The following is a 27,008-nucleotide window of genomic DNA, read 5'->3' as shown; positions in this document are numbered from 1 at the left end:
TAAAAGTTTCCACCCAGTTACACCCAAACTTTGAAAATACTAACGAAATGGGTGGTGGAATGATTGCCTCTACTGTAGTAACTATACTATACTCTCTTTGTTTCGATGAAACTGAATTATTCTAAACTTTCGTGCTTATAAAATTGTTGTTAATGATGGATCTAAAAAAACTGCCAAAGTTGCAAAATATCAATATTTCCTATACTGAATGACTCAGGATAGTGTTACTCCATACTAGATTTTTCGGATACTTTTAAAACAGGAAGTAAAAGTAGCTTTTTCAAAAAATCTTATTTTTTTTTTGGTTATCTTTAATCTCTTCATTTATTTTACAACTTATGTCCTCGATGCATTTGCAATGCAACTTTGACGCACTGCATAATAAAATTTTCAGATAAATTTTTATTTAATATTAACTGTGAAACCATTAGGTACTCTTATGAAATCAGGAAGTGTGTCCCTCCACAATTTTCTGATACATAAACAATTTTATTATTTCAACAAGTAGCGTCCGTACTGGTTTAAATTAAATATAAAGATATAGCCACTGCTTTCTATTAAAATAATTTCGCTTGTAAAACAATATCAATACACGTACCAAGAAAGTACATAGAATAAGATGGCATTAGCTAATTAGGTTATATTTCTTAGGTACGCGACCGAAGCGTGGCAAATATCGTAACTACGATCGGGACAGTCTGGTCGAGGCTGTAAGAGCGGTTCAACGTGGAGAAATGTCGGTACATCGGGCCGGTAGCTACTACGGCGTACCTCATTCGACCCTCGAGTACAAGGTGAAGGAACGGCACCTGATGAGACCCAGGAAACGCGATCCGAAACCTAACCCGGTCGATGAAAAAATCGCGAGTCTTAAACAGAACGACCTTAGGAATTCGCAGGTAATCATTCCTAACGGTTCAAATTCAATTTTTCTTCTAACGTGCAGGATGACTGCTTTTATTTCTGTTTATACTTTCCTACATATTTGTCAAATTTGTTCGATTGTTTGTTTTAAATGCCATCGATAACTGCTTCTTATTGCTTTAAAACCTACTGCCTGTTTTATCCCGGATGGGTTACACTCTTATGCAGAATGAGACATAAAATCATCAATCCAAAGACGATCACTGTTTAGCGGGTTTCCTACTTTTTGTTGTAATAATTTGGGAAGTCTTTACTTTTGTTTCAAAACTAGTTCATAAGGAAAAAAGATAGGACATTGGTGAAACAATAGATAAATTACGGCTTACAGATTACTTTGGAAACCTTTCTTCGCTACCACCCAGTCCTTTGGTACCACCCAGATCCATTACAGCTTACAAACTACACATTTGGAGCCGGTCGTCACTAGAACCCAATCCTTTGGTACGGCTCCCTCCATATTTACGTTCAATTCTTTTACTAGAATCCTCAGCTGCGATACTAGTTTCTTGGATTACCTCGTTGTCTCTGGCTTGGTTACGTTTGTAAAGTCAAGTGTCATTTTTCCAAACTTCTCTAGGAGGGAGTTGTCATGTTTAACAAACAGTTACATAGGTGTAGCGCTGATCATAGATTGTGACGTCTGACGTACAGACGTTGCACGCTACTCAGCGGTTTTGACGCTTCCACTTGCCAGGTTCTTGCCCACCAGACAACCGCTTCATGCGCTGTAATTGGTTTACGTGCAGCCAAAGTTAGGGATATTGATGAGTTTAAACCCTAGTTCTTTCAACACATTATTCTGTACCTTCCTTTATGCAAGTGTTTCCTTGAACGTGCGATTTCCAAGGAAGCTTTTTGTCAAATGTGACACCTCGGTATTTTGCTTCCCTGGAAAACTGCAAGTTTTCTAAAATTTGCACGGAAGTGTTACATGACACTTTAAGCTTATGGATAACTGTCTGCTTTTATTATCAATAGAATTTAAAATTGTTCCATAATATTTCCATAAATTCTGTCAGCGAAATTAAAGTGTGACAAAATTGAAGTTTTACATAGAATAAACTCCTCGAACAATATGGCAACAGACTTAATTATCAGGATTGGTTTGAAAAAGATGCTCGTCACCAATTTGTAAACAGTTATCTAAGACATTTTAAAATCACAGATGGAGCAGATGTAAGTCTGGGTATCGCCAGCATATAAGTGATATTTACAATAACGAAGAGAATTCATTCATAGATTTCAAAAACCTTTAATTGTGACTATTGCCTTTTTGGCGAATATCTTGGAAAGAAGTGCAGAAATGCATATACATCGACTTCTCCAAAGCGTTTGACGGGGTGAATCATCACTGGGTGATCAAAAAACTTAAGAGATCTTGAGGGCTGACTGTTTTATTGAGTTTTTGGAAAGATGTAGATGGTCGATATTAACAACTTTCGTCATCGTCTTCCATTCGTCATTTACTTAAAAGTGAAAAAAATTGGAAACTTTCTTTGTGTTTTCAATATAAGTGATGTACTTGTTGTCATATGAACCATACTCTTTTCGAGTATACATATTTATAGTATCACACACATATTACCGCTTGCAGAATTCTCACTATGGAACACCTCATATTATAAAGTACGAAATAATTTCACATCAACGGCAAAGAGCAAAATTTGACTGTCAATGTTAGCAATTATATCATTAATAAAAAGCAAAACAGTCAATGGCGTTAGATTACTACCCTAGGAAACGCCGCTACTAGCCATACTAGGATACTACTAAGCGACCACGGAGCTTGGCATACTGCATTTTGTTACGCAGATATGATTTTATAAATCCCACAGAATTCAAGCATACAGCCTTTAAGAAGATAGCCTTTCCAGTGAAATGTGTAAAGCAAACTAAGTTAATAATGGTGTTTCGATTTTTAAAGAAACCATGTTGTGTGTGAGTCCAGTCTTTCATTCACTTTCTGACAGCCATATCTGGAAAAGGTGATACTGTTGGCACAGGCCTATAATGGAGATATCAGATGATGTTTCTTTCTCTAAGAGGGTAATTTCAAAGAAAGGGGTTTGTTGCTAACGCTAAGTATGCGCAATCTCGCATAATAAAACTAAATTATTTATTTTTATATTTTCTTTGTCTTTCTTTAGTTTATGTAGATCTTGTTTCTTAATTATCTTACTGTGATTTTTATATTAGCGTAACCCATACACCCGTACAATTGTAGGAGGTACATTTTATCTAGTAGTAAACTATAAAAATACATTCTCTTAAATAACTAAATAGAATTAGTTGTCAGAATATTTTCCATCTGTACTATTGCTATCATCCAAAGATATAATTAATGGTTCTACGATGTTCCAAGTGTTTTCTGATAATAGTTCAGACTGAGTTTTCAGTACATCATCAATTACAAGGTCGAACATTTTGTGGTTTATCTTATTACCTTGTTTTTTTTTCTTAATTCGGTTCATATTATTTCTGTAGAACTCGAATCGCAGTGATAAGGTGGTACTGCTAAGGGTATGTTAACGAATTTTTTATGACCTCGTCTACGAAATAAATTTTATCATACGATTTGCTGCTTAAAACTTTCGTTGTTTTTTCGGTAAGTTTAAGGAACTCTTGCAATACTTCTTTTTAGTTCAAGTGCTGCGATAACTAGCATTATCATAAACTACCGGGTGGAATATTTGAAGAGATTTATTTTACCGAATTTGCGAGTTCTTTTGTGATGATATTAAATGAAAGTAGCAAAGCGTCTGATACCTGACCTTAACTGGAGCCACAATGTAAAATGAGTATTCTTTTTCCTCTAGATGCAGCATTCAAAATGCAGTTCGATAAAGAATTTTTCCACCCTTTCTACAGGTGTCAAACCAATTCTCGCGAAATTGATGAAATATTTTTATCACCATTGCACCAATCGTTGGAACTCTTTAATGTATCGTATTTTGTACAGAAATCTGTTGCAATCTATTCAAGTGAAGGAATCTGATGACTCGCATAAACTCTCTTGCTGTTCTTGCTTCTCTGCGAATCCACTCTGCATCACTATTCCTAAACACTTTCATTGTGTCTTTGTTTGTTACATCGTTTCTTCATTTCGAGTGGATCGTTATCAAAAAATCGACGCAAGTTTGAGTTAACCCGAATGTCCCCAATGGGAGCTTCCTTGCCCTCTGATATTTTTAGAAGAAAATATAAATTATTAGCGGATTCAAGATTATTATAATAAACGTTGAATTATATCTTTTGAAACAGTTTCCTAAAATTTAACCAGTATGCGCAATTGTCCGAAAATAAGGATAGTATTAACAATTCTCTTGGAGCACATAAGTAGTATAGTAGTGCTGGTTCTAAGCCGCTTTTGGCGGGAAAATTTGAATTTTCCTGAATGTTAGGGCGTGTTCTCATTCGAGGTTTCGTGGAAAATTATCGGCGTTCGCACATACATACCAGTGTGTGAACAGTAACGTCTTAAATTCGAACCGATTATTTAACACAATAATGAATATGAACAACCACGACATTTGTGTAATGGAAGATGGTAATATATGGAAAATTTCTAATTTATTGACTTTAATTCTAGAGTTATTTTAGATTTCTTTTCTTGCTCATTCATATAAGATCTTCGGGTGCTTGGGTCGCGATTAGACCTTCATATTCGAAAATGTCGATTTGTATTTCAATGAATGAGAACGCATGCGCCAACCTGAACATACACGAAAATTCAACATTTTCCCGTGCCAAGCCGAACGCTCCCGCCAAAAGAATGGCATTACTATATGTACTACTTACATATTCCAATAAAAGTGTATTTTTGGTTCGTTGCTTTCTTCCATTCCGTCGTCGGAATTTTCTTCAACCCACTGTCTAAATGACAAATAATTACTGTAACACTACCAAAGGCAGATTTCAAAATGTCTAAGGTGTCGACACTACTAAAATAAAAATACCTCCCTGTAGTGATAAACACTTGGAAATGGACTTTTTAATGGTTTATTGCTCCGTTTATTGAGGGTAAAGGACCTTCCGTTCATGATAGGCCAGGCCAAGTCATGACCATTTATTGTGTGCTAATTGGCCGCACTTTTACCCTTGTGAAATAAAAAGCACGTTTTGATGCATTTAGAGTAACCAGACGCAGTTGCTATTTAAAACAAAAAAAATAACCTAACCGAAATATTAAAAAATAAAAGTAGTCCTGCCCTGTCGATGGTCCGAATGGAGTATAATTATTTGTTTTGTACAATTAGCAAGATAAAATGAAACCGATAATGAAACCTCCTCAGCAAAAGTTCTCGCCGACATCCCCGAACGGCATCAAGCACCCGATGTTCGAAGCCGCCGCGGCGGGTTTACCGGCGGCTGCTGCGGCGGCGGGCCTCGCGGCCGGTTACAATCACCCGCCATTTCCGTTTTGGCCGCATCCCGGATTCCCGCACAACCCGCTGGAATATGCTGCCGCCGCGCGGAACCCAGCGACGCCCTTTCTGCCGCCCAATCCCGAATTTTTCGCGTCGCAGATGATGCAGAAGCTACAGGAAGAGTCGTCGAAGACGATAGGCACGGCGTCGCCCCAGGGCAGCACTGCCACATTGGCGAAAAACGCGCGACAGATAGCCGAATCCCTGCTGGACGGCTCCGGGTCGAATGGGTAAGGAACTTTGCCAACTGTCCTGATTTAGGTGCATTTCAACATCCTTACCTACGGCACCATGCATAAATAGTGGCGTTTCATTGGTTGATACTTTTGAAACTGCGGGTTACGATTTATTTCTTACAAATAAAATACTTACGAGTTAGATAGTAAATGGCTTACTGCATTTCTCTCCTGTGAAAATTTGAAAATATTTCAATATTTCAATTTGTTAGATAATTCTTAACTAACCCAAGCTACCATGGTTTTGTAACCATTTGATACTGCTGTATTGCCTGATGAATTTGTGAATCTGATATTGCCAGACAAAAAAGTGATTAGAATCTATCTATGCCAGACGTTAATGTATTAAATGTATTGGTGGAGACATTTGGCACAAACACCAAGGGTAATACCAGAACGTCGATACAGCCTCCAGAGTAAAACCAAAAACAAAACTCCATAGTATAATGATAACAATTTAGAATATTACATACAAACTTCTTGACTAGGCAATACAAATTTTTCTTAATCCAATTTTTGATTACAATAATTGAAGAATTAAATTGCCAAACCCCATGGTTTTTCTCATAAGTAGCAAAAGTCGAGCTATTTCTTTGTGAACTGCAAAAAAAAGGAAATACAATAATGCAGATACGGTGTCAAACAATAATATTGAATACCTATTAATACTAAAATACTCAATATGCTTGTGTACAACTGCTCCGATAAAAAATTCGATACTTTTGTTGTTCCTTCTAAATTACTATTGTTGCTAAAATTATTAGTGTTGAAATTTTTTGTCATGTTAATAAGAACTAAAAGTTCCCATGTAAATCTTTAGATGCCCAAATATTAGCTCACCTGTACATTTTGTGGGAACGGTTTAATATAACTTTTTGAAGAGGCCGAGTTTGAATAAATTTTAATAAGCCAATCTTCAGTTATTGAATTAAATATTACAAAATAGAAATACATGAAACACCAGTGAATATTTTCCATGAAGCGTTTTCCAAAACTTGACGACGTCAAGCTGGACAATGACATCAATTAAAGTTTGATTTACAATAAAGACATGTACATTTGGTTTCACACATTCAAAGTAAACTAAGTATGCAGGTATATCCATTATGTTTTCTTCGTATCAAACACATATTCGGTTCTTAAGACCCCATCCCTCATTCAAATGACGGCTTAAGCAACAAGGAAGCTTCGAGGGAATAGCGTTTTGTAACTGGTTAAAATTTTCTAATTTAACATTTTTATAGATAACGCTCTTTAAGTGACCCAGCAGGAAAGAAGCACGGCATCTTGGACCAATAATATTCCTGTTAAAAATATTTCCCAAATACTCCCAACCATACTAGTGCGGGTTCAATTTAATTTTGTAATAAGCCCAAACAGATTTTTGCCGTAAGGTTATAGTCAAACTCCCATCATAACATTTATTTTTTCACAATTCGATTATTTTGAACATTTGGTTCGTTGTTGAGTGTGAATGTACCATCAGCAGTGAAACAAATATATTTTTTTAAATCCCTATCATGATTTGCTTTTTCCATCATTTCAAAATAAAATGCTACTCTTCTTGCTTCATGGCCTTCCCGGAGCTCTTGGTGCTTTTCGCATTTGTAGGAAAAATAGTTGTTTTTTTTTAATGTGCGCGACACTGTGGTTTGATGTTTATTTACAGCTTGTCCAACAATCCTCGTACTAAGCATTTTGTCTTCATCTACATGCAGTAAAATGTTCAAACTTCTATTGTCCCTTTCTTCTGCTCTATTATCGACATTTTCATTTAAACTTTTACAGTTATTTATAACGGTGCCTTTGGACTCGAATTGGGTAATAATACGTTTAATTTTAGCAGGAAAATAAACTGAAAATATTTCAGACACTGCTCTAAGAAGATTCTTTGAATAGAATTGAATAACACATATTTAGTTTTAATTTATAACGTATAACCTATAACAATCATAAATAAAAGTATTGTTACTGTCACGAATTTTTGTGTTGTCATTATCAAAATGAATTAAATTTTGCCTCACTAATTTTTCAAAGAATTCTAACGACTACTAGGACACAATTCAAGCCATCCTCTCAGACAGCTATCGTCAACCCAATAAAGATCCGGACGAAGAGGAAATCTGTCATTAAAGCTTCATGTTCTTTGAGTCTAGTTGATATTTGTCGTCCGGACTCCCAATGTACTCTTTGCCTCATATGGTATCTCAAACGGAATTTTCTCTTTGACGGATCCAAGATGTTGAGAGATTTTTGGACAAGTGGTATCTGATCAATAGAAAATCAGACCTAACATTGGGTCATTCTGTTTACAAACCTTAATGCATTATCACATCACCGTCCGACCCAAAAATCATCGGTTATCAACTCTCTCTCCTGTTTACAGAGCCCTAAACCTATCTCAACCCGAACCACTGAACCCAAAATTAAAACACTGCTTTTCTTCCTAATAATTTTCACATTTCTCACCTTAGTTCTTCTATCAAACAATTTCCGTTATTAGACGGTCAGCTCAAAAATACAACTCATCAAAAAACCACTTACATAATGTAACTCCCTAAATGGTACCGAACCAATATTAAAAATGAAAAAACGAATACATCGAGGAAACAGGTCAAAAAAAATATTAGCCAGACCAAAAAGAACACCACAGATTTTATTCGATAAAGCCAAAATACTTGCATTTCTCCAATTTTATGGCAAAATACTTTCATCTATCCAAAAAAACATCGTAAATCCATATAAATAATTAAACACCTAAATAATATAAACCGCGACATGGGTTTCGGCCTGTCTTAGTAAAACAAATTTTACAATATTATTTAAACCAACTTGGTGCCTACATTTATATAATATACAGATTTTTATGATTCTATATGCAGTTTTGTGTGCTTGTCTCTATCTTTAACTAAATTATAAGAATTGTCTACATACACATAACATGGTCAGGCGACCGTTTCCAAGTATCCGTTATCACATTTTTAAATTAAATTTTCAATACTAATATTTACAGTGGAAAAGAATGTAATTTTGATATAGGCTTATATGATTTATAACTTGGGCATTCGTTGTTTTTTAGTTTCACCACCCTGCATTTAGTTATTTGTATTGTACAACACGAATTTATTTTTATAGATCTTTCCTCGACGGAATAATTAGGTCCAGCCTAGAATCTGGCGTGCCATCGTCAGAGGAAAAGTCGCCGAAAGAGGAGAAAAACATTGCGCCCGAAAACATGTCCAACAAAGCACTTTTGGAGCAACTTTGTCGAAATAGCAGGCTCAACCCTCTGTCGAAACCGTCTCTCACGGATCCAAGCAGTTCGGGAGATGAATCCTATCGAAAAGGATCTAGCCCATTGAACTTCTCGGCAGGTAAATTAAAAAAGATTTGTTTAAAAATATTTAATTTTAATATTCATCAATTAATTTTTTATTAAGGAACGGTTATTTTAAAACCTAGCTTGAATTCAATATTATTGTATCTTTTTTTAAAGGTTAGTGGTTAGAATTAAATTTCAATTAAAAATTCTTGTTTCGTTAGAAGTACCAACTAATATACATGTCTCCAGAGAGCAATATCGCTTATTGGCAAGTGAAATCAAATTTAAAATTGCTGAAAAATAACAAATATAAATAATTGATAGAAAAAAACCATAATACCATACACAAAAAATATCTAAAAAATGGTCCATAAAAAACATTTCGCATGGTAATTTAAAGCCCTCCGGAAATAGTTCCGGAACAGTTCCGAGAATTGAATACAGGACACAACTAAACTGTAAAATATTTGAAGCGGATCATTAAAAAATGTGAACTTTTACACATACTCCTAAAAAAAGATGTTTGAACAGGAAAGTTTTTTAAATAATATAATTTGAAATCAAAAACAGTTGAAGATGTCAAAAGCGCTTACACTTGTTTTTTCATTTATTTTATTTTTGTTGCAAACATGTATTAATTGTCTTCTGGTTGAAATTTACAAGACATGCTTGTACTTCACCGCTCTGTATATGAAAAATTAGCAGTAAAAATTGTGCGTCTCGGGCGGCCACATTTTCGTACAGAAGGGAATAATTTTACAAACCAACTGACACATAAAAACTGAAAACTTTCAAATTCACGAACGGTTTACAGCCATCTTAGTTATTGGTTGAAAGCGGCATTTGAAATGACTGCGTATGATTCAAAGAATCCTGTTGTCAGGATAGGCAAGAATTTTATGTATTTCGTGGCTATATATAATTTAAAAACCGAAAATCCCGTGTTTTTTATTTTAGATATATCTCTAAAAACAGTCAACAATTTTTACTTGCCTGTTTCAAGTGTCCGACATTTTGTGTCATAGTTTCAATCTCAGAGATATTTTTACTTATTTGTTATTCATTTGCTGCGTGTATAAACTCATCGTTCACATTTCGTCTTAAGCTTCTGAAAAAAAGGACCCGTACATGCCCTTTTACCTACCACCTATTACTGTAAATAAGACAATTTTTCGTTGGTTTTAAAAACGACCTCCAAATCAGACAATGTTTGCATTTCTGACGACGCTCTTATTTATTTCTTTTTATTCACTTTCCAGGAGTAAATAATTCCATGAATAGTCACGACGACAATGTAAGTCGATCACCATCACACTCCATCAAGGACGACCACTCAGATGTTCACACAATAGAGCTTTCTAACGATTCCAACGATTCGTCGGGAAAAAAACCGAACCAGGAAGACAGTAACAATAGTGAAAGAAAGCTTCCACGAATTTACTTGAAACAGGACCTGGCGAAACCGGAAAACCTGAAACCTGAAATGTTGGTGCGTTTTCGGGAGATCCTTTCCGATCGGAACGGAGGGGGACCATCGAACGAGAGTAGAGCAGGTAGTAGTGCCTCAGAGAACGACGCACTGCAAGACTGACATCTACCCGTCGTAAGTGAAAGGATTTTTTATTAACGATGTATTTATGAAAACAAAAATGGTCGCCTCACCCACAAGGAAAACAATGGAAACATGTGTACGTAAACTGAAGCTAAACTGATCGAAAATGAGCTAGATATGACGTGTTTGTTGATATTTATTGTTTTTTTACGTTTTTTGGTTACTTAGAATAGTGTAATCGATAAACATCAAAGCAGTGTTGCCTATTTACTAAATGTTTTGAATTTTAAAAATTGTACACATTCAATCGTGGCGGTGACATATCAAATAATCTTTGAAGCTGGTGGCTTACGTTTTAAAACCGAAATTCGTTTTTCTTGTTTAGTTTTCTTGTTGAAAAAAGTTATCGATTTGATTTTAAAAAATGTGCTAGAATACAGTAAGTTTTATTACTGAAATTAATACGCTTTAAATACATGTTTAATATAAACTTTAAAGATTATTCGATCATCTTAACTCCTCATAAATGTTCGATGTATTTGGCATGTAAAAAAATCTACTATCATAAATGTATTTTCTAGGTGTCTTTGACGTCGCTATACCTCAAATATGTAAAAATTCTCACCTATCCATGTTTGTACATCATATGCTGCTTTGATGATTGAAAGATATGATGAACTATCGACGAAAAAAACACATTTTGGGAACGATCCCAACAATTGAATGGAAAAATTATATCTATCTGTGATTTAATCAAAATTTTTGATGTATATTTTCTCTAAAAATATCTTAAAATATTATTATATAAAATTAAACAGTTAGCAGTAGTTAATTGATATGGAAATATTTGAATTATAAACTGGAAAGCTGATCGTGAATTAGTTTACTACTACCATCAGTTTTCCTGGTGATATTTTTTTATTTTGTTGATTTGTTTTTCATATAACAATGAAGTGCAATTAGATGGTATATACATAATACATATATATTTACATCAATATTAAGTAGTATATAAGATATATTAAAATATATTATATATTTGAAAAATGGAAGCTATTTTGTTTGAGAGATAAAAGATTGACTCCAGGTAGAGTTAAAAATGTTGGTTCTTTCCCTTCAACAACCGTCAAATAATATTCAAACAGCCGCAAACCAAACCGATACCGACAGTTCTTTGGGTAATCTTTTGTTGTTGCAATATGTAAAAAAATAAAAGATTAGGTTTGAAGATTTTCTTAAGCCTTTCATTTTGCTCCATTTGCATCACTCTCCGTTATGGTTACCTTAAACAAAAGTGTATCACACTTTATCAAAAAAGCATGATTTTATTTAATCTTCGGTATTCTACATAGCAAGATAACTGTCCGATCCTTGCAATTTTTTTTAAAGGAAATAGCATTTTTAAGGTTTGTAATCATATAAAGTGGGTTTTACTTTTTTATGGCATTTTATTATGTCTTGGATAGGAACAGATGGTACACAATGGTAATTTTGTTTTCAGTACGGAAATTTTTGAGATGTTAGTTTTCAATTACTTTAATCACATTTTGGCATGCAATCATCTTTGTTTGAAACTCTGACATTGTTTAAGAATTTATTTTTACTAATAAAATTTTCATTTCATTTCATTTTGAACATGTTGCAAGAACTACAAAGATACCACCCAAACCAAATCAAACCAGATATACAGTAAACACACACATATTTAAGTTGGACCAAATACTGCAGTATGTTGTATATAAAATGGTATGCTTTTCATACATATCGTTTGATACGCTAACTTAATCATCAAAGGAGTCGGAGTCACTGTGAGTAGTTTTAAATGTATTCGAAAATCAAAATATGGGCTCCTGATGATCAAGTTGTGTTATCAAAATAAAACATTCCAACCATATATGTGCCAGATTTTTTATTCACAACAATTAGCATTGAAATTATTGAAATATAAAAAATATAAAGGTGATCGTTAACCCACCTACGCAGTTATCACTGCTAGATGCATTTTTTATAAACAAAGGTGTATATTTTCATTTCGAGGTCGTTGCGACTTCCCGTTCTGCTAGTGTTAAGATTTCGCAAAGGAAACACTGTTTTAAATGTTTGTGTGTATCACTTTTACGCTTGCAATGCAAAATATGATTATCGACTTCTCGACCTTCAAAAATAAAGTAACCCATGTAAAGACAACCTCATTTGTATACCTTGAGAAAAACTCGCCAAATTTTTGAGTTCAATCCACGGAAAAGGGTTTGTTTGTTTTTGAACGAAGTCCACAAAACGATTTGTATTTTTCGGCTTCTAGTGTACCCGCAAATCGAATTTGCAATTTTTGATAGCATTTATCCCTTTTTTGGTTGTTGGTGCGGATTTTCTACTCTCTCCTTGGGAAAGAGTAAAAAATTTTATCCCAAAATTATTTCGTAGGGTTCTCTTTAAAAAAGTGACTCAACTTCGTTTAATATTTTCTTAAAATAATTTAAAAGACCTTAAATTAGACAATTTTTTTTATCTAAAAGATAATGTTTTAAAATTAAGGTTAGTAATATTGTATTTTGGTTCTTTTCCAATCCGCGTTCCTGCAATTTTCATTTTTATTGTAACCTACTTGATTGATTTCATTTCGCTTAATTTGATAGTTTGATGATTATAATAATGTGCAATAATATAATGTACTTGGTATTTTAGTACACGCTTTTATTAAAGGGAATCCTCAAACTGCCAATCGACTCTGTTTTGTTCTCTACGACTATACTATTATATCATTTTTACCAACGCGGTCCAAGCAAATGTAAATTCAACAGTGTAAAAGTAACCTTACAAGTATACGCGTAAATTTATATTTTTTAATAATCACTCACTAAAAGCTCTTCGTCCGAAGGACATATTTTTATGGGAAGAGAATTTATTATATTCAAAAAAATACTAATGTGTTCGTTAAGAGGTATGTGTAACGTTTTTATTTTAAAAAACTCATTGTTATATATATACATATATTGCCTTTTAATAAAGGACGCAGAGATTTTTTATTATGATGGCTCATTTTATTAAATTTAATGGATTTTTTAGTGCTTAGCTTTAGATGTAAATTTTTTAAACTGGAATGTTTTTAAACTATAGAAAGACATTTTTTTTATATTCTTGAAGTGATATGTTTGTGGTTTTTTAATTTATTAAATTTCATTAAAATGAACTTGTACGTTTATTGTCCAATATTTTCGTAACAATTACTGTAAGTTTTTTGTTGCACCCGTAAGTGTCAGTATTTCCAATTCTATTTAAAAACCTAACGGACCAAGGTTTCTGTTTACTAGTTGTTTAGATTTATCATTCCACAAATAGCTTTTCACGAATAAGACTTCTATAGTTTTTCCTACATATTTTTTTACATACACATAACTGTAATGATTTTTTATAACAACGTATTTGTTAATTAATTTTAGTTGTCTAGGATAATTTTACCATTTAAGTTTTCGCTTTAATATCGTGTAAATAGTACTTTTTTAGCACACTTTAAATGTTTGTGTGCCTGCTAATATAAAACAAGAAGATATTGAAAAATCTGTTGAAATTTCAAGCAAACTATATGGATTTAGTTTGCTGCGAACAATTTTTACTTTTTCCGCAACCATAATAAACAATAGTCATCGCAATTCCCCACATTAAACCGCACTGATGAAGGCGACGTTTCTTATTAAAGACGTAAAATGTTCTTTTAATTCCGTTGCAACACTTGTGGACTATATCGTTTCGGATGAAGTCGACCCGAATAAGCGAAGTTATCAATATAAATCAAAATTTATACTTAAATTGGTTTCGAGGGCGATTTTCGATGACATCTTTTTTGCGAATAGTAGAAACCCGCGCGTGTCAGACTTCACCCAGCCTCGCCACAATACAAAAGTTCTTGTAGATTTTCCGACAAAGATTGTATACTTAATAGTTAGTAATTATATGTCAAATTGTGACAGTACAGTACAAGGTTAGGTTTTAATACCCACTATATAGTTTTTTGTAAATGAAACACTAATATTGGTGACGGCACTTAACTAATCTAGATGTTTAAGAATACTTTTACTTAGTGAATAGTGATGTAGCGCTTAAATTTAAGGTTGCTCGGCTATTCATCAGTGTGGTAGCAAAATAAAAGTTCAAACTGACAGTCCGGATAAACCAAAAGTGGCATATTTCAAAAGAGCGTCAAAATATTAAATAAGTATTGTGAAAGGCAATTCATACAGTACAAAGTAAACACCATCGTTTTCAACAATATTTTTATTACATTCTACGACTGCGTGAATTGCTTTTGAGCAATAAATTTGTAGGTATGATAAGACACATTTGTAAGTGAAATTTGGTATGTCTTTATTTTAGGTAAATTACTATTATTACTGAGATTGGTAGATGTGTAGAAAAATAATTTAAAAGAAAATGTGATCGGGAAAAATCGAAAAGACTGAACACATCTTTAAATTTTATAAGTTTATTTAAACGTGATCGTTTTAAAATATGCCATGATTCAAAAACAAAACAGTCAAAACCACTCAGCACCGATATACAGATAAACTGGGACCAAGAATAAAATACTAATTCATATCCGATATTATCAAAATCAGTATCAAAAGATGTTAATTTGAATTTATAAAAAAATCCAATGGTGCATTTCTTTACATTCGTATATATTTAAAGAAGCTTAACGTATACAGATTTGATTGGATATTCAATTTTTTGACAATATGTTATATATATACAAATTGAAGTGTTTTCGCGCAGAAACCATTTTATAAATTTTTCCAAAAAAAAAATGGTTTATGTGTATATAACATTGTCTCATATAAAATTGTGACTATAAATGCCTTTTAGCGTGAATATTATTATATCAAAGTTGTTGTATTTTACGTGTAAAGGAAAAATATCTGGTGTCAGTCGATGGTATTTTGGACCTTATCGCCGGACCTTTTTCCTAAAATACAACCATTCTTGTTCGTAAATATCTGTGACTCGTAAATTATAATGTTTTAATATAAAGTTAGTGTTTGAACAATTATTGCTTTGTGGGAAATTGTTATTTTCAGAAAATATTTTAAAACCACAAAAATATGAAATATACCAATACACATTGTATATTTATAATGTAATTCTGAAGTATACCAGTATTTATTATACTGTGGACTACATTACAATGTTTAAGTTTGTTTCATTTCATTTACCTAGTTCCAGCCCTCATGTCCAAAGTGTACTTACTATATGATCAAACAATTCGAGATATTATAGTTGAATATTGTACTCTACAATAAATAGTCTCTAGGCTATTGTCTAGTTGTCATGTTAAAACTTAATGACACTTAAAATCAATAACGTTTATAGTGTTGTTAAGTGTAGAAGTGATGGGATGGGGGAGTTTGTATTGAATACTATGATAAAACCTAAACAAAAAAAATATATTTTACTCTTCAAGAAAAGATTTGAAATTCTAATGTTACATAATTTAGATAGCCATATCTTTCTTTGAATTATCATATCTTTCAGAGCAGGGGAAAACCAATGTGGGAATATGCTTTTGGACTCCTTCTGTTGTGGCACAAGAGCCTGAATATAGGTACAAGGCATCATAAAAAATATTAACCATATCATTAACTGAGTGAGCTGATAATAACTCGTTCCAATTTACTTGGCCCAAAGAGTCATTTAACAGTCTTAAATCACTGGACTTAAATCGTAATAAAAATGGGACTGACCTGAGTTAGTATAATCTACACCACCGAATAGAAAACATCAATGGTTGGAATTAATGCATCCTCTCTTCTATGTGCCCTGGTGGTAACATGTGGTCAGGACTGGATCTCAGTGCAATTTGCGATGTTATTCATCTGACCTCCAGACTGGTTCCTGGTGTGTTGCAAATATGTACCCATAGAAACACAAAAATACTATTTTCCAATTAAAAGCCCCATATCCTATATCCTATGCAGAATCGGACCTTACCCACTTTTAGTATAAGATATATCAGTCGAACTAAATCAATTTTTCCGTTATAACCGATATACAAAATGAAAACAGAACTATCAATACACAGTAAATAAACTGCCGTATACATTATAGCTAGATTACTTGGCGGTTCAAGACACTCAAAACGGTTAAAGCAGGCCTGAAAAAAATCAAAATGATAACTGAATAATAATCTTCAGTTGACGAAACATATTAAAGTTACAAATCCATATCGGCACTTCATGTGCTTGCATAATCACATCCAAAACTTAAACAAAAACTGATATTTGGAAACCAGTTTCATTTGACACTAGCGGAGCCGGACGGAGTGAAGTGTTTGATAAAGGAGTGCATGAAAACGTTTATTTTTCTTTTTTTTATTACTTTAAAGTTTCTTGAATACTATACACTTTCTGCGACCGATACGAAACAGCACGAATAAATTCACTGAGTGACATGATAAACGCAGAACACGTGCAGAACCCTCAAAACTGATAAAAATAGGCTATTATCTTGGTTCGGGTTTAAAGGCCGTCGTCGATTGGAATTACTTCCTAACGTTTCGCTAGCACGAGTGGCGAGCTTCTTCAGAGGTCCTTCCATCTCCGATGTTGGACGTAGACTGACGATTTCTCCTGCGCAGGTTGTATTTATGCCGATTGGTGGTGGGCGGGACTTGTTCCGCTTCGGTTGGTCTCGGGATATCGATCGGTACTGCTCGGGCGTTCCTAAGGATCGGGTTCCAGATTTGGTTGAGTCTAAGGATCTTCTCCTTTCGGTTGAAATTGTGTGGGTGTTTTTGTATCTCAATGGCTTCCCTGACTAGTCTGTTGTGATAGCCGTTGACCGATGCTAGTAACTTACAGCTCTCAAAGTGTATCCTGTGTTCCCCGCTGCCCAGTGCGTGTTCAGCTACTGCAAACTTCTCTGTATGTCCTAGCCTGCAGCTTGCTTTATGCTCCTTAAGTCTCGTTCCCATTGATCTCTTGGTAGTCCCGATGTAGACCTTTCCGCATGAACACGGAATGCGGTAGACTCCTGCAGCTGAAAGTGAGCCCCTCTTGTCCTTCGCTGACCTGATGGTCTGCTGGATCTTCTTTGTAGGCTTAAAGATTGTTTTGATGTCGTGTCTTTTCAATACTCTGCCAATCCTGTCGGTGACACTCGGAATATACGGCAGATATGCGTGGGAGGTGGAGGGTCGTTGTTCGGTATCCTGTGATCTTGATGATCTTGAGTTCATTGATCTCTCGATCTCCCTCTTGCTGTAGCCATTTGCCTCGAACGCAGTTTTTAGGTGTTCAAGTTCCATCTGGAGGCTCTCCGGTTCGCAAATCCTTCGGGCTCGTTCTGTCAGGGTTCTGATAACCCCATACTTTTGACTTGGGTGATGGTTGGATAGAGCATGCAGGTATCTGTCCGTATGGGTTGGTTTTCTGTAAACTGTGTGGCCCAGCTTCTTACCTCGCTTCCTCACTAGTACGTCCAAGAATTCAAGTTGTTGGTCATTTTCAGTCTCCATAGTAAACTGGATGCTGGGATGCTGACTGTTGAGATGCTGCAGAAAGTTGTTGAGCTTGTCCATACCATGTTTCCAAATCACGAAGGTGTCATCCACGTACCGGAACCACGTTGCTGGCTTGTACTCTGAGGTCTCGATCGCTTTTTCCTCAAAGTGTTCCATAAATAAGTTGGCTATAACCGGGCTTAGTGGGCTTCCCATTGCCACTCCGTCCACCTGTTCGTAGAAGTTTCCCTTCCACACGAAATAGCTACCGGTCAGACAGACTTCAAAAAGTTTGCAAATATCGACAGGAAATATCCTGTTCACCAGGTCCAAGCAACTCTTCAGAGGTACTTTGGTAAACAGTGAGACGACGTCGAAGCTCACAAGGATGTCGTTTTGTTCAATATTGATGTCTTGAATCTTGCGCACGAAGTCGGTGGAGTCCTTGATGTAACTGGTGCCGTGTCCTACGTGTGGTTGGAGCAGCGATGCCAAGTGTTTAGCCAAGTAATACGTTGGTGATCCGGGTGCGCTAACTATTGGTCTTAACGGGACATCTACTTTGTGTATCTTAGGTAGTCCATAGAGCCTTGGTGGAACAGTCTCCGTCCTCACAATGGGTGTTTTTTCACACACACACACACAATTTCAACCGAAAGGAGGAGACCCTTAGACTCAACCAAATCTGGAACCCGATCCTTAGGAACGCCCGAGCAGTACCGATCGATATCCCGAGACCAACCGAAGCGGAACAAGTCCCGCCCACCACCAATCGGCATAAATACAACCTGCGCAGGAGAAATCGTCAGTCTACGTCCAACATCGGAGATGGAAGGACCTCTGAAGAAGCTCGCCACTCGTGCTAGCGAAACGTTAGGAAGTAATTCCAATCGACGACGGCCTTTAAACCCGAACCAAGATAATAGCTTATCAACGGGCCGCGAAAGCCTTAACCAATTTATCAGACGCCTCTACGGGGAGGAAACATGTAAGCAGTATCAACGACTGGACAAAATAAGGAAGCAAAAAGCGCACTTACTCGCCACTTTAGCGTTTCTGTGCCGCTGCCGGGACACCAACATCATACCAGCATTCCTTAGACAAAAACGAATTCTCCAATCAGTGAAGGCAAACAGGATCTACGTCAGGACTGAGAAAGCTTTTCTCCGGGAAAGAATTCACCACACTCGTCATAGCCTTGCGAAGACGGACGAGGAACTTCTTGGCCTGCACTTGACACTGGGCAACAAGATCGAACAACAGAATTGGGACAGAATGGATGCAATCTCACATTCCAACATGAGGAACGAACTGGACCGCACAAAGGAGCAACAGATAAGGAAGTACGAGAAGTTTGCGAAAAAACAAGCGCCCAAAACAGCAAGCCTAGACAGTGAGCGACTCGTGGTTAATATGACGGACAGAGTACTCACGGAGGTGGAGAGAGCAGTGCTAACCAAAGGAGGGAACTTCGCAATTACTCCCCGTCACATTCCGATTGAAGAGATCATCTCCAGCACGGAAGCAGCCATCAAGAACCTACCGGACCAAAATGCCGAAGAGATACGAATCGAGACAGCCAACATCCTCAGGAAGGCAAAACCACCCAAGACTAACCTGACGAGAAGTGAAGGACTGGCACTGCGTAGCCTGAACACGGATGAGGGTATCATCATACTCCCAGCGGACAAAGGAAACGCAACCGTTCTTCTGAAGACCGAGGAGTACGAAAGGAAGATTGAGGAACTCTTGGACCCGGGAAGCTACAAACCCCTGAAAAAGGATCCGACGCAAGTTAGACTACGTCTTACCAACCGGCTCATCAAGTCATCATCACTGTCAGAAGAAATCAAGAAGCGCGACGGAGACTGTTCCACCAAGGCTCTATGGACTACCTAAGATACACAAAGTAGATGTCCCGTTAAGACCAATAGTTAGCGCACCCGGATCACCAACGTATTACTTGGCTAAACACTTGGCATCGCTGCTCCAACCACACGTAGGACACGGCACCAGTTACATCAAGGACTCCACCGACTTCGTGCGCAAGATTCAAGACATCAATATTGAACAAAACGACATCCTTGTGAGCTTCGACGTCGTCTCACTGTTTACCAAAGTACCTCTGAAGAGTTGCTTGGACCTGGTGAACAGGATATTTCCTGTCGATATTTGCAAACTTTTTGGAGTCTGTCTGACCGGTAGCTATTTCGTGTGGAAGGGAAATTTCTACGAACAGGTGGACGGAGTGGCAATGGGAAGCCCACTAAGCCCGGTTATAGCCAACTTATTTATGGAACACTTTGAGGAAAAAGCGATCGAGACCTCAGAGTACAAGCCAGCAACGTGGTTCCGGTACGTGGATGACACCTTCGTGATTTGGAAACATGGTATGGACAAGCTCAACAACTTTCTGCAGCATCTCAACAGTCAGCATCCCAGCATCCAGTTCACTATGGAGACTGAAAATGACCAACAACTTGCATTCTTGGACGTACTAGTGAGGAAGCGAGGTAAGAAGCTGGGCCACACAGTTTACAGAAAACCAACCCATACGGACAGATACCTGCATGCTCTATCCAACCATCACACAAGTCAAAAGTATGGGGTTATCAGAACCCTGACAGAACGAGCCCGAAGGATTTGAGAACCGGAGAGCCTCCAGATGGAACTTGAACACCTAAAAACTGCGTTCGAGGCAAATGGCTACAGCAAGAGGGAGATCGAGAGATCAATGAACTCAAGATCATCAAGATCACGGGATACCGAACAACGACCCTCCACCTCCCACGCATATCTGCCGTATATTCCGAGTGTCACCGACAGGATTGGCAGAGTATTGAAAAGACACGACATCAAAACAATCTTTAAGCCTACAAAGAAGATCCAGCAGACCATCAGGTCAGCGAAGGACAAGAGGGGCTCACTTTCAGCTGCAGGAGTCTACCGCATTCCGTGTTCATGCGGAAAGGTCTACATCGGGACTACCAAGAGATCAATGGGAACGAGACTTAAGGAGCATAAAGCAAGCTGCAGGCTAGGACATACAGAGAAGTCTGCAGTAGCTGAACACGCACTGGGCAGCGGGGAACACAGGGTACACTTTGAGAGCTGTAAGTTACTAGCATCGGTCAACGGCTATCACAACAGACTAGCCAGGGAAGCCATTGAGATACAAAAACACCCACACAATTTCAACCGAAAGGAGGAGACCCTTAGACTCAACCAAATCTGGAACCCGATCCTTAGGAACGCCCGAGCAGTACCGATCGATATCCCGAGACCAACCGAAGCGGAACAAGTCCCGCCCACCACCAATCGGCATAAATACAACCTGCGCAGGAGAAATCGTCAGTCTACGTCCAACATCGGAGATGGAAGGACCTCTGAAGAAGCTCGCCACTCGTGCTAGCGAAACGTTAGGAAGTAATTCCAATCGACGACGGCCTTTAAACCCGAACCAAGATAATAGCTTATCAACGGGCCGCGAAAGCCTTAACCAATTTATCTGATAAAAATAGTTTTTTACCAAAAACATCTGATTGCTCCCAAACCCGTGTACCAGAAATGCTCGACACGCTGCGCACACCTGATCAATGCATATCTTAAAATTTTAGAGTAAGGACTAGGAAAGAATATACATGTTTTGACAAGTAGTGGGTGAAATGGATAAACCGGGCAAAATTAGTGATGGATTCTAAAAAATTTAGCTTATATTTCGTTTGGTCAGGGAACAGGCGAAAAGAAAAAAATTTATATCTTTACCTGATTTAGAATTCGTGTTTGTCAAACCAGTTAAGTAAATTTTGTTTAATAGCAGATTCTTCCCAATCTCGCTCGGTATTTCTTGAACGCATTATTGTTCCGACCGCAGATCCTAAAAAAAAGATAACGAAAATTTAGGTCATCAATGACCCTCTCCAAAAAATATAGAAGAAGGAAATAAAAACGAAGTAGATACGACAAAAATAATGCCAACAAACGAAATCATTTAATTTGGTGCTAATGGCGGCAATACTGCTGTTGCTGCTGCCAAAACACAACTCTGAGGGAAGTGTTCGTAATTAAAACATTGAAAATAAAAAATAAGATTGAAGAACCCAAACATAAATACTTTAAGAAAACCGAGACTCTAGCAAATTATTATATTACTCCACATGCAATTTTAGACCAAATTAGGAAAATTAAACAACAAACATTTAATTAATTAAACAAGATCCGTTAATCCTAGGATCCGTAAATGAGGTCAAGTAATCAAATGATTAAATCTGGAGTTCGCCCCAGATAATAGAGGAGAATCGAAATGGATGCACCTAAGGCCGTAGTGATAATTTCATAAACAAGCGAAAGATTTTCCGCGCATGGCATTAAATTTCACACGTTATAACACGAACAAACTATCTAAATCGCAACTTGTCGAAATAACGAACTGTCAGCGGGCATGTTAGTAATGTCAGGCTTTATTGGTTGAAAACGAGATTTCAACTGACCGCGCATGCACACATTCCGTATGGCATATTTTTTCATCGTCGCTTCAAAATTATAAAACTAAAGATAACTCAATTTTGTTATACTAATTATAATTAAATTTAAATTTAAGAAATCAATTAACAATGTTCGTACCAAAAATGAACCCGCAACCGTCCGCAACCCGGCAGCTGAATCATTGTTTTTTGATTTGTATCTGTTAAACTAACTAGGGCAAAATTTGACAACTCAGCACGACGATAATCCTTAGTACCCCATTTGTTGCTGACATTTTTCTCTTTTGCCGTAAGATGCAGTGGCACGATAACCATTTTATACTAAATCTTTGGAGCAACTTTTCTAGAATACCAGGCTGGAATCAATATAACGAGTATTTTTGTTATCTTGTTCCTCGAGCCCCAGATTTACTCATTAAATTGTTTGATATCATTTACAGCCTGTATATGAAATCGCTTGCAGTGTGTACGCTTTAGGGTAAGCAGAAACTTTTGTACACTTATAAGTGAAAAATTGGAGTGGTTTCACAGTTTTGGCTTATTTAATGCACTAAAACGACTTTATGCCCTTCCCATTCTGTAGAGAAGTACTGCAGGGACGAACCGAGGAAGGATTAGGATAGTACTGGATATAAAGGGTGTATAATTAATTTAATAAAATGCAAAAATTTTAAAAAATATACAACATACAGATTTATATTGTACCACTGTCACCTAAATAACGGGTTTAACAATATTTTTAAAATTATTTTGGGACTTTTGTATACCTATGAGAACTCATTCCTAACTGCGTATTATCTTTTCCTTGCCTATACCTTTGCTAATATAAATTTACGAACTGCAAGTGACATCCCCTTTTATTGAAATTATAACGCCAAAACCATTTATCTGTGAAAGCACGATAAACGGCATTGTTAACCTTTTAACGGCATCAATTATTGTCTTCAATATTTTAATATATTCTTGTAGTTCGATCGAACGCTGCATACATGAATTCATTTTCTTTTGTTTAAAATGTTTAAATTGAAATATATCGAAAAACAAAAATAACCCAAAATATCCTTGATTTTTCAGTCATATATATTTTTATTTGCAATTGATAGACTAGTAACCGAAGAGAGAGAAAAATTTATACTTCCAAGATGATCTCGCAGTGGCGTAACCGCCAAAACTTGAAAGCGATTTTACTCTAAAACCATTTTTAAAGTTTAAATTTTGGTAAACTAACGATTAACTGCAACTTCTAAGCGACTGATTTTAAAAAATATGGTTTCGTTTGAATGAGCATTTATTTATTGCTCCATCAAACCCATCTTCAGCGCCAAAAACAATCATCTCACCGTGATTCGTCTAATACTTAGCGATACCGCTAGAGCGTGTTTTTAATATTATAATTATTATAATAGCAGAATATTGCAAAACTTTTTAAAACATTAAATGCAACATTTACTTTTTTACCAAACTCAGGGAATTTTATTTAATTTAATTACAGTTAGTGGGGCAGATCTTGCAAAATTTAATTTCGAAAACGAAATTAATTAAATGTTATTGTATTTGTTAACGTTTAAAGGACAAAAAAGATACAACTCGTAACCAGTTCACAAACTCGATAATTTGGTTTAGATTTTGCCCTTGGACGTTGAAATTATTTTTGATTAAAAATAATTCATTTTGACGCAGCTCCAAGACTCACTTTGCTCTGAAATTCACATTTTATTAAAACACCCCTTGTACAAAATTTCGATTTTGTTTACTTGCCGTGTTTTTTGGATGGATTTGTTAGTAATTCTCGCGACTGATTAAAATTATAACTAAATATTGACGTTTTTTTCTTTAAGGGAAACTCGCAAAAAAATACAGACAAACCTATTTTTAAAATTGTATTTCAATCATTAGTAACGATACTAACCACTTACTCTATCAGTCTGTACAGGTCCAAGGAAATATAATACACATACCAATTTACAAAGGGACTCAAATTGTGTTAAATATAACTAAATTGTTAAAAAAGCCACAATCAACTTATCCACAAAATAAACTAACTTAAACACGGACAATCGCAATCAGTAATCCTGTTTCGACTTACATTCTTTCTCACGCTCCTCTGCACGCGCCTTCATTCTAGTAATAAAAGCCGCACCCTTATTTTTTCTGAAGTTCTCATAGGGATCATTCAAATTACAACCGACACCTTTGAATTGATCCTGACGATCACGGACATCACCTCCTGCAATAGGCGCATCTATCCCTTGTTCGTTAGCACCTAAGCCACTTCCGCCCCAACCCATTTTACGCAACATTTGATGACCCTTGTTGGAAGAATCCAACTCTTGCATATCGCCTCGCATAAATGGAGTACCTCCAAAGCCAGGCGGTGAAACAGATCTCCTTGGAGGCGGTGACCTTGACCGTGACCTGGAATAACTTCTTCGCCTTCTATTTTCCCTACTCTCCCGAGACTCTCTAGTCTTTCTTCTTCTAGGACTGCGTGATCTACTCCTTGACCGGGACCTACTTCTCGATCTTCTGTTTCTACTTCGATGCTGTGGAGGAGGAGGAGTAGGTGACTTACTTCTGTATCTCCTCTTTGGTGGTGTGTTCTCCTTTTCTGGCTTCATTATAATTGGTGAAGGTGTTCTTGATTTCTCTCTCACGCCAGCCTTAATCGCATCGTCCTTCTCTTTCTTCGCTACACTCTTTGCTTTGTAATACTCATAAAGTCCTAATTTTTCCCAACCTTCATTATCTCTTGGCCTTTCATGACTTGGAAGAGAATAAAAGGCATCAACTGCTGCAAGGAGACGATCACTGGGAGGTGCTGGTGGTGGTAATCTAATATCTTTTGGGTCCAGTGGCTTATAAACAGTATCCTCCAATTTGACTAAAGGTACCATTAACCCAGCGGGTAAATCATAATAAGGTGCGGTAGGCATCAATTCTTCTAGAAATACTTCATTTTTCGATACAAATCCTGGGGGAGGCTTTGAAAAGTCCGGGAACATACCAGGTGGTGGAAAGTAACCAGGAGGTGGTTGAGTAAATTGTGGTTCAATTCCATTAGATGGGGGATGTTGGGATATATCATGGGGAGGAAGTTGGTTTATAGTATTAGGATTTATTTGAAATTGATCCACAGAGGCAGGAGGAATAGTGTTCAATGGTGCTGGAAGGTTTATTGGTGGTGGTGGAACACTAGGGTTTATTTGGAAAAAATTGTCATTGATGGTCTGACTAGTAATAGTTTGAATTGGAAATGTCTGAGTAGTAGGAGCGGTATTGGTATTAATAGAACTTTTATTTGGATGACTAAGACTTTGAATAGTTTGCTGCAAACTTGCTTGAATAGTTTCAAGGGGAATTATATTTGAATTACTCTGTACTGGCGGTGGTGGAACAGTCTGCTGATGCTGTGATTCTAAATTTTGCTTTTGCTGCTCTAGATCCATTATTTGTTGCATGGCATGGCAAACAAAGGCTTGATGTTGTGCTTGATAATTGTCAAATGTTTGTTTTGTTTGTTCTGCTAAAGCAGCTACTTCCGTGGCATACTTTGCCATTTGATCTGACTGATATTGTTGATAACTTTGGATAGGATTCCTCAACTTATCAAGAGTTTCACTTTTAACGTAATTGGCTTTGGATTCCCACAACTTCAACAATTTATCCAGTTTTAATCTTTGTTCTTCTGTTGCTGCTATACTAGCATTACAAAACATGGGAACTACAACCACCTCTAATGCGTCCTTTAAATCATTAGCATGTTTTCTTGCACTATGATGTAAGAGATCATTAACCAAATATATTATATGTAATTTCTGGGGAAAAGTACTTGACTGCAGGACTTTGTACAATAGAGCTTCCACAATACAGTTTGCCTTTTGCTTATTATCTGCATGTTGAAGAAACCAAGATTTACCATTGCTAATGCTGTCTTTTGTACATGTATCAATTATAGGTTGCAGTATCGCATACAATTCTGATAAAACAATTTCACATTCTTCTGCGTCTTTTTGTAAGTCTGCTGCTTCACACTTGGCAACTGCTGCTTCCACTGATGCCTGTTGCTGTTGCAGTAACACAGTATGTTGAGCTGTCAAATTATGTTCACTTTGTTTTATTTGCTCGCGTAGGGCATCTTGTTGCTGCGTTATATGCTCAGTTTCCGCATTTTGTGGTGGTTCAACAACAGGAGCCTGTGCATTCCAGTCGCTACCTTGCTCGGTGCCCATCAAATGCTGAGAATGTTGCTGCTGTTTAAAAATCGCTTGCTCTGTGGTTACTTTGTACTGATAGTAATTGAAGTATTCTCCGCCGTACAAAAATTGAAATTTCGGATTACCCTTTTGTTTATTTTTGGTCATCTGTTCAAATTCGGGCCCATTTCTAGCGACAAATTGAGCAAGTTTATCAATAATATTCCTTAACTCTGTGTCTTGTGGCGGCGGAGGCAAATCCATTTTATATTATTTAACGTGTAATTTAATTCACAAAATAGGTAAAGTTCCACATTACCGTAATTTTTAATATTATAACATAACCCATTTTCTTACACGCTGTCACAGATTACAAGC

General features: G+C 36.5%; 3 protein-coding genes across 8 annotated transcripts in view; 2 read left to right on the top strand and 1 right to left on the bottom strand.

The window, feature by feature from the left end:
• The window catches only part of LOC132704013 (mushroom body large-type Kenyon cell-specific protein 1), a 225,109-nt gene extending 209,461 nt beyond the window's left edge, over positions 1–15,648 (top strand). For 3 of the 4 annotated variants that reach the window (XM_060673615.1, XM_060673616.1, XM_060673614.1), the window contains exons 8-11: positions 652–899; positions 5,181–5,581; positions 8,723–8,961; positions 10,169–15,648. In XM_060673615.1, coding sequence (XP_060529598.1) covers positions 652–899; positions 5,181–5,581; positions 8,723–8,961; positions 10,169–10,500 — 1,220 coding nt within the window. In that variant the 3' untranslated portion in view covers positions 10,501–15,648. The remainder of the gene's footprint in view (positions 1–651; positions 900–5,180; positions 5,582–8,722; positions 8,962–10,168) is intronic. The other variant, XM_060673617.1, reaches the window with a different exon arrangement.
• LOC132704014 (calcium homeostasis endoplasmic reticulum protein) lies at positions 6,170–27,008 on the bottom strand. Of its 3 annotated transcripts, XR_009619208.1 has the most exons (4): positions 24,524–27,008; positions 21,719–21,830; positions 16,197–16,606; positions 6,170–6,187 (listed from the first exon to the last, which is right to left on the bottom strand). XR_009619208.1 is itself a non-coding variant. In XM_060673618.1 (1 exon), the coding sequence occupies exon 1, from the start codon at positions 26,892–26,894 to the stop codon at positions 24,501–24,503; it is 2,394 nt and encodes a 797-aa protein (XP_060529601.1). In that variant the 5' UTR covers positions 26,895–27,008; the 3' UTR covers positions 23,122–24,500. The 3 variants fall into 3 exon arrangements, 1 of the variants encoding a protein (XP_060529601.1); XR_009619207.1 differs by lacking the exon at positions 6,170–6,187 and having other exon boundaries at positions 15,761–16,606; XM_060673618.1 differs by lacking the exons at positions 6,170–6,187; positions 16,197–16,606; positions 21,719–21,830 and having other exon boundaries at positions 23,122–27,008.
• On the top strand, positions 12,098–19,852 carry LOC132702783 (uncharacterized). The gene is made up of 2 exons (XM_060671561.1): positions 12,098–12,150; positions 18,919–19,852. Exons 1-2 carry the CDS (start codon positions 12,098–12,100, stop codon positions 19,850–19,852), a joined length of 987 nt encoding a protein of 328 aa, XP_060527544.1.

This window comes from Cylas formicarius, unplaced genomic scaffold (genome assembly GCF_029955315.1).
Source record: "Cylas formicarius isolate icCylForm1 unplaced genomic scaffold, icCylForm1.1 PGA_scaffold_6__28_contigs__length_40554024, whole genome shotgun sequence".
Taxonomy (NCBI): Eukaryota; Metazoa; Arthropoda; class Insecta; order Coleoptera; family Brentidae; genus Cylas; species Cylas formicarius.
Note: the sequence above shows the minus strand (reverse complement) of the source record. Positions and strands in the feature narration are given on the sequence as shown.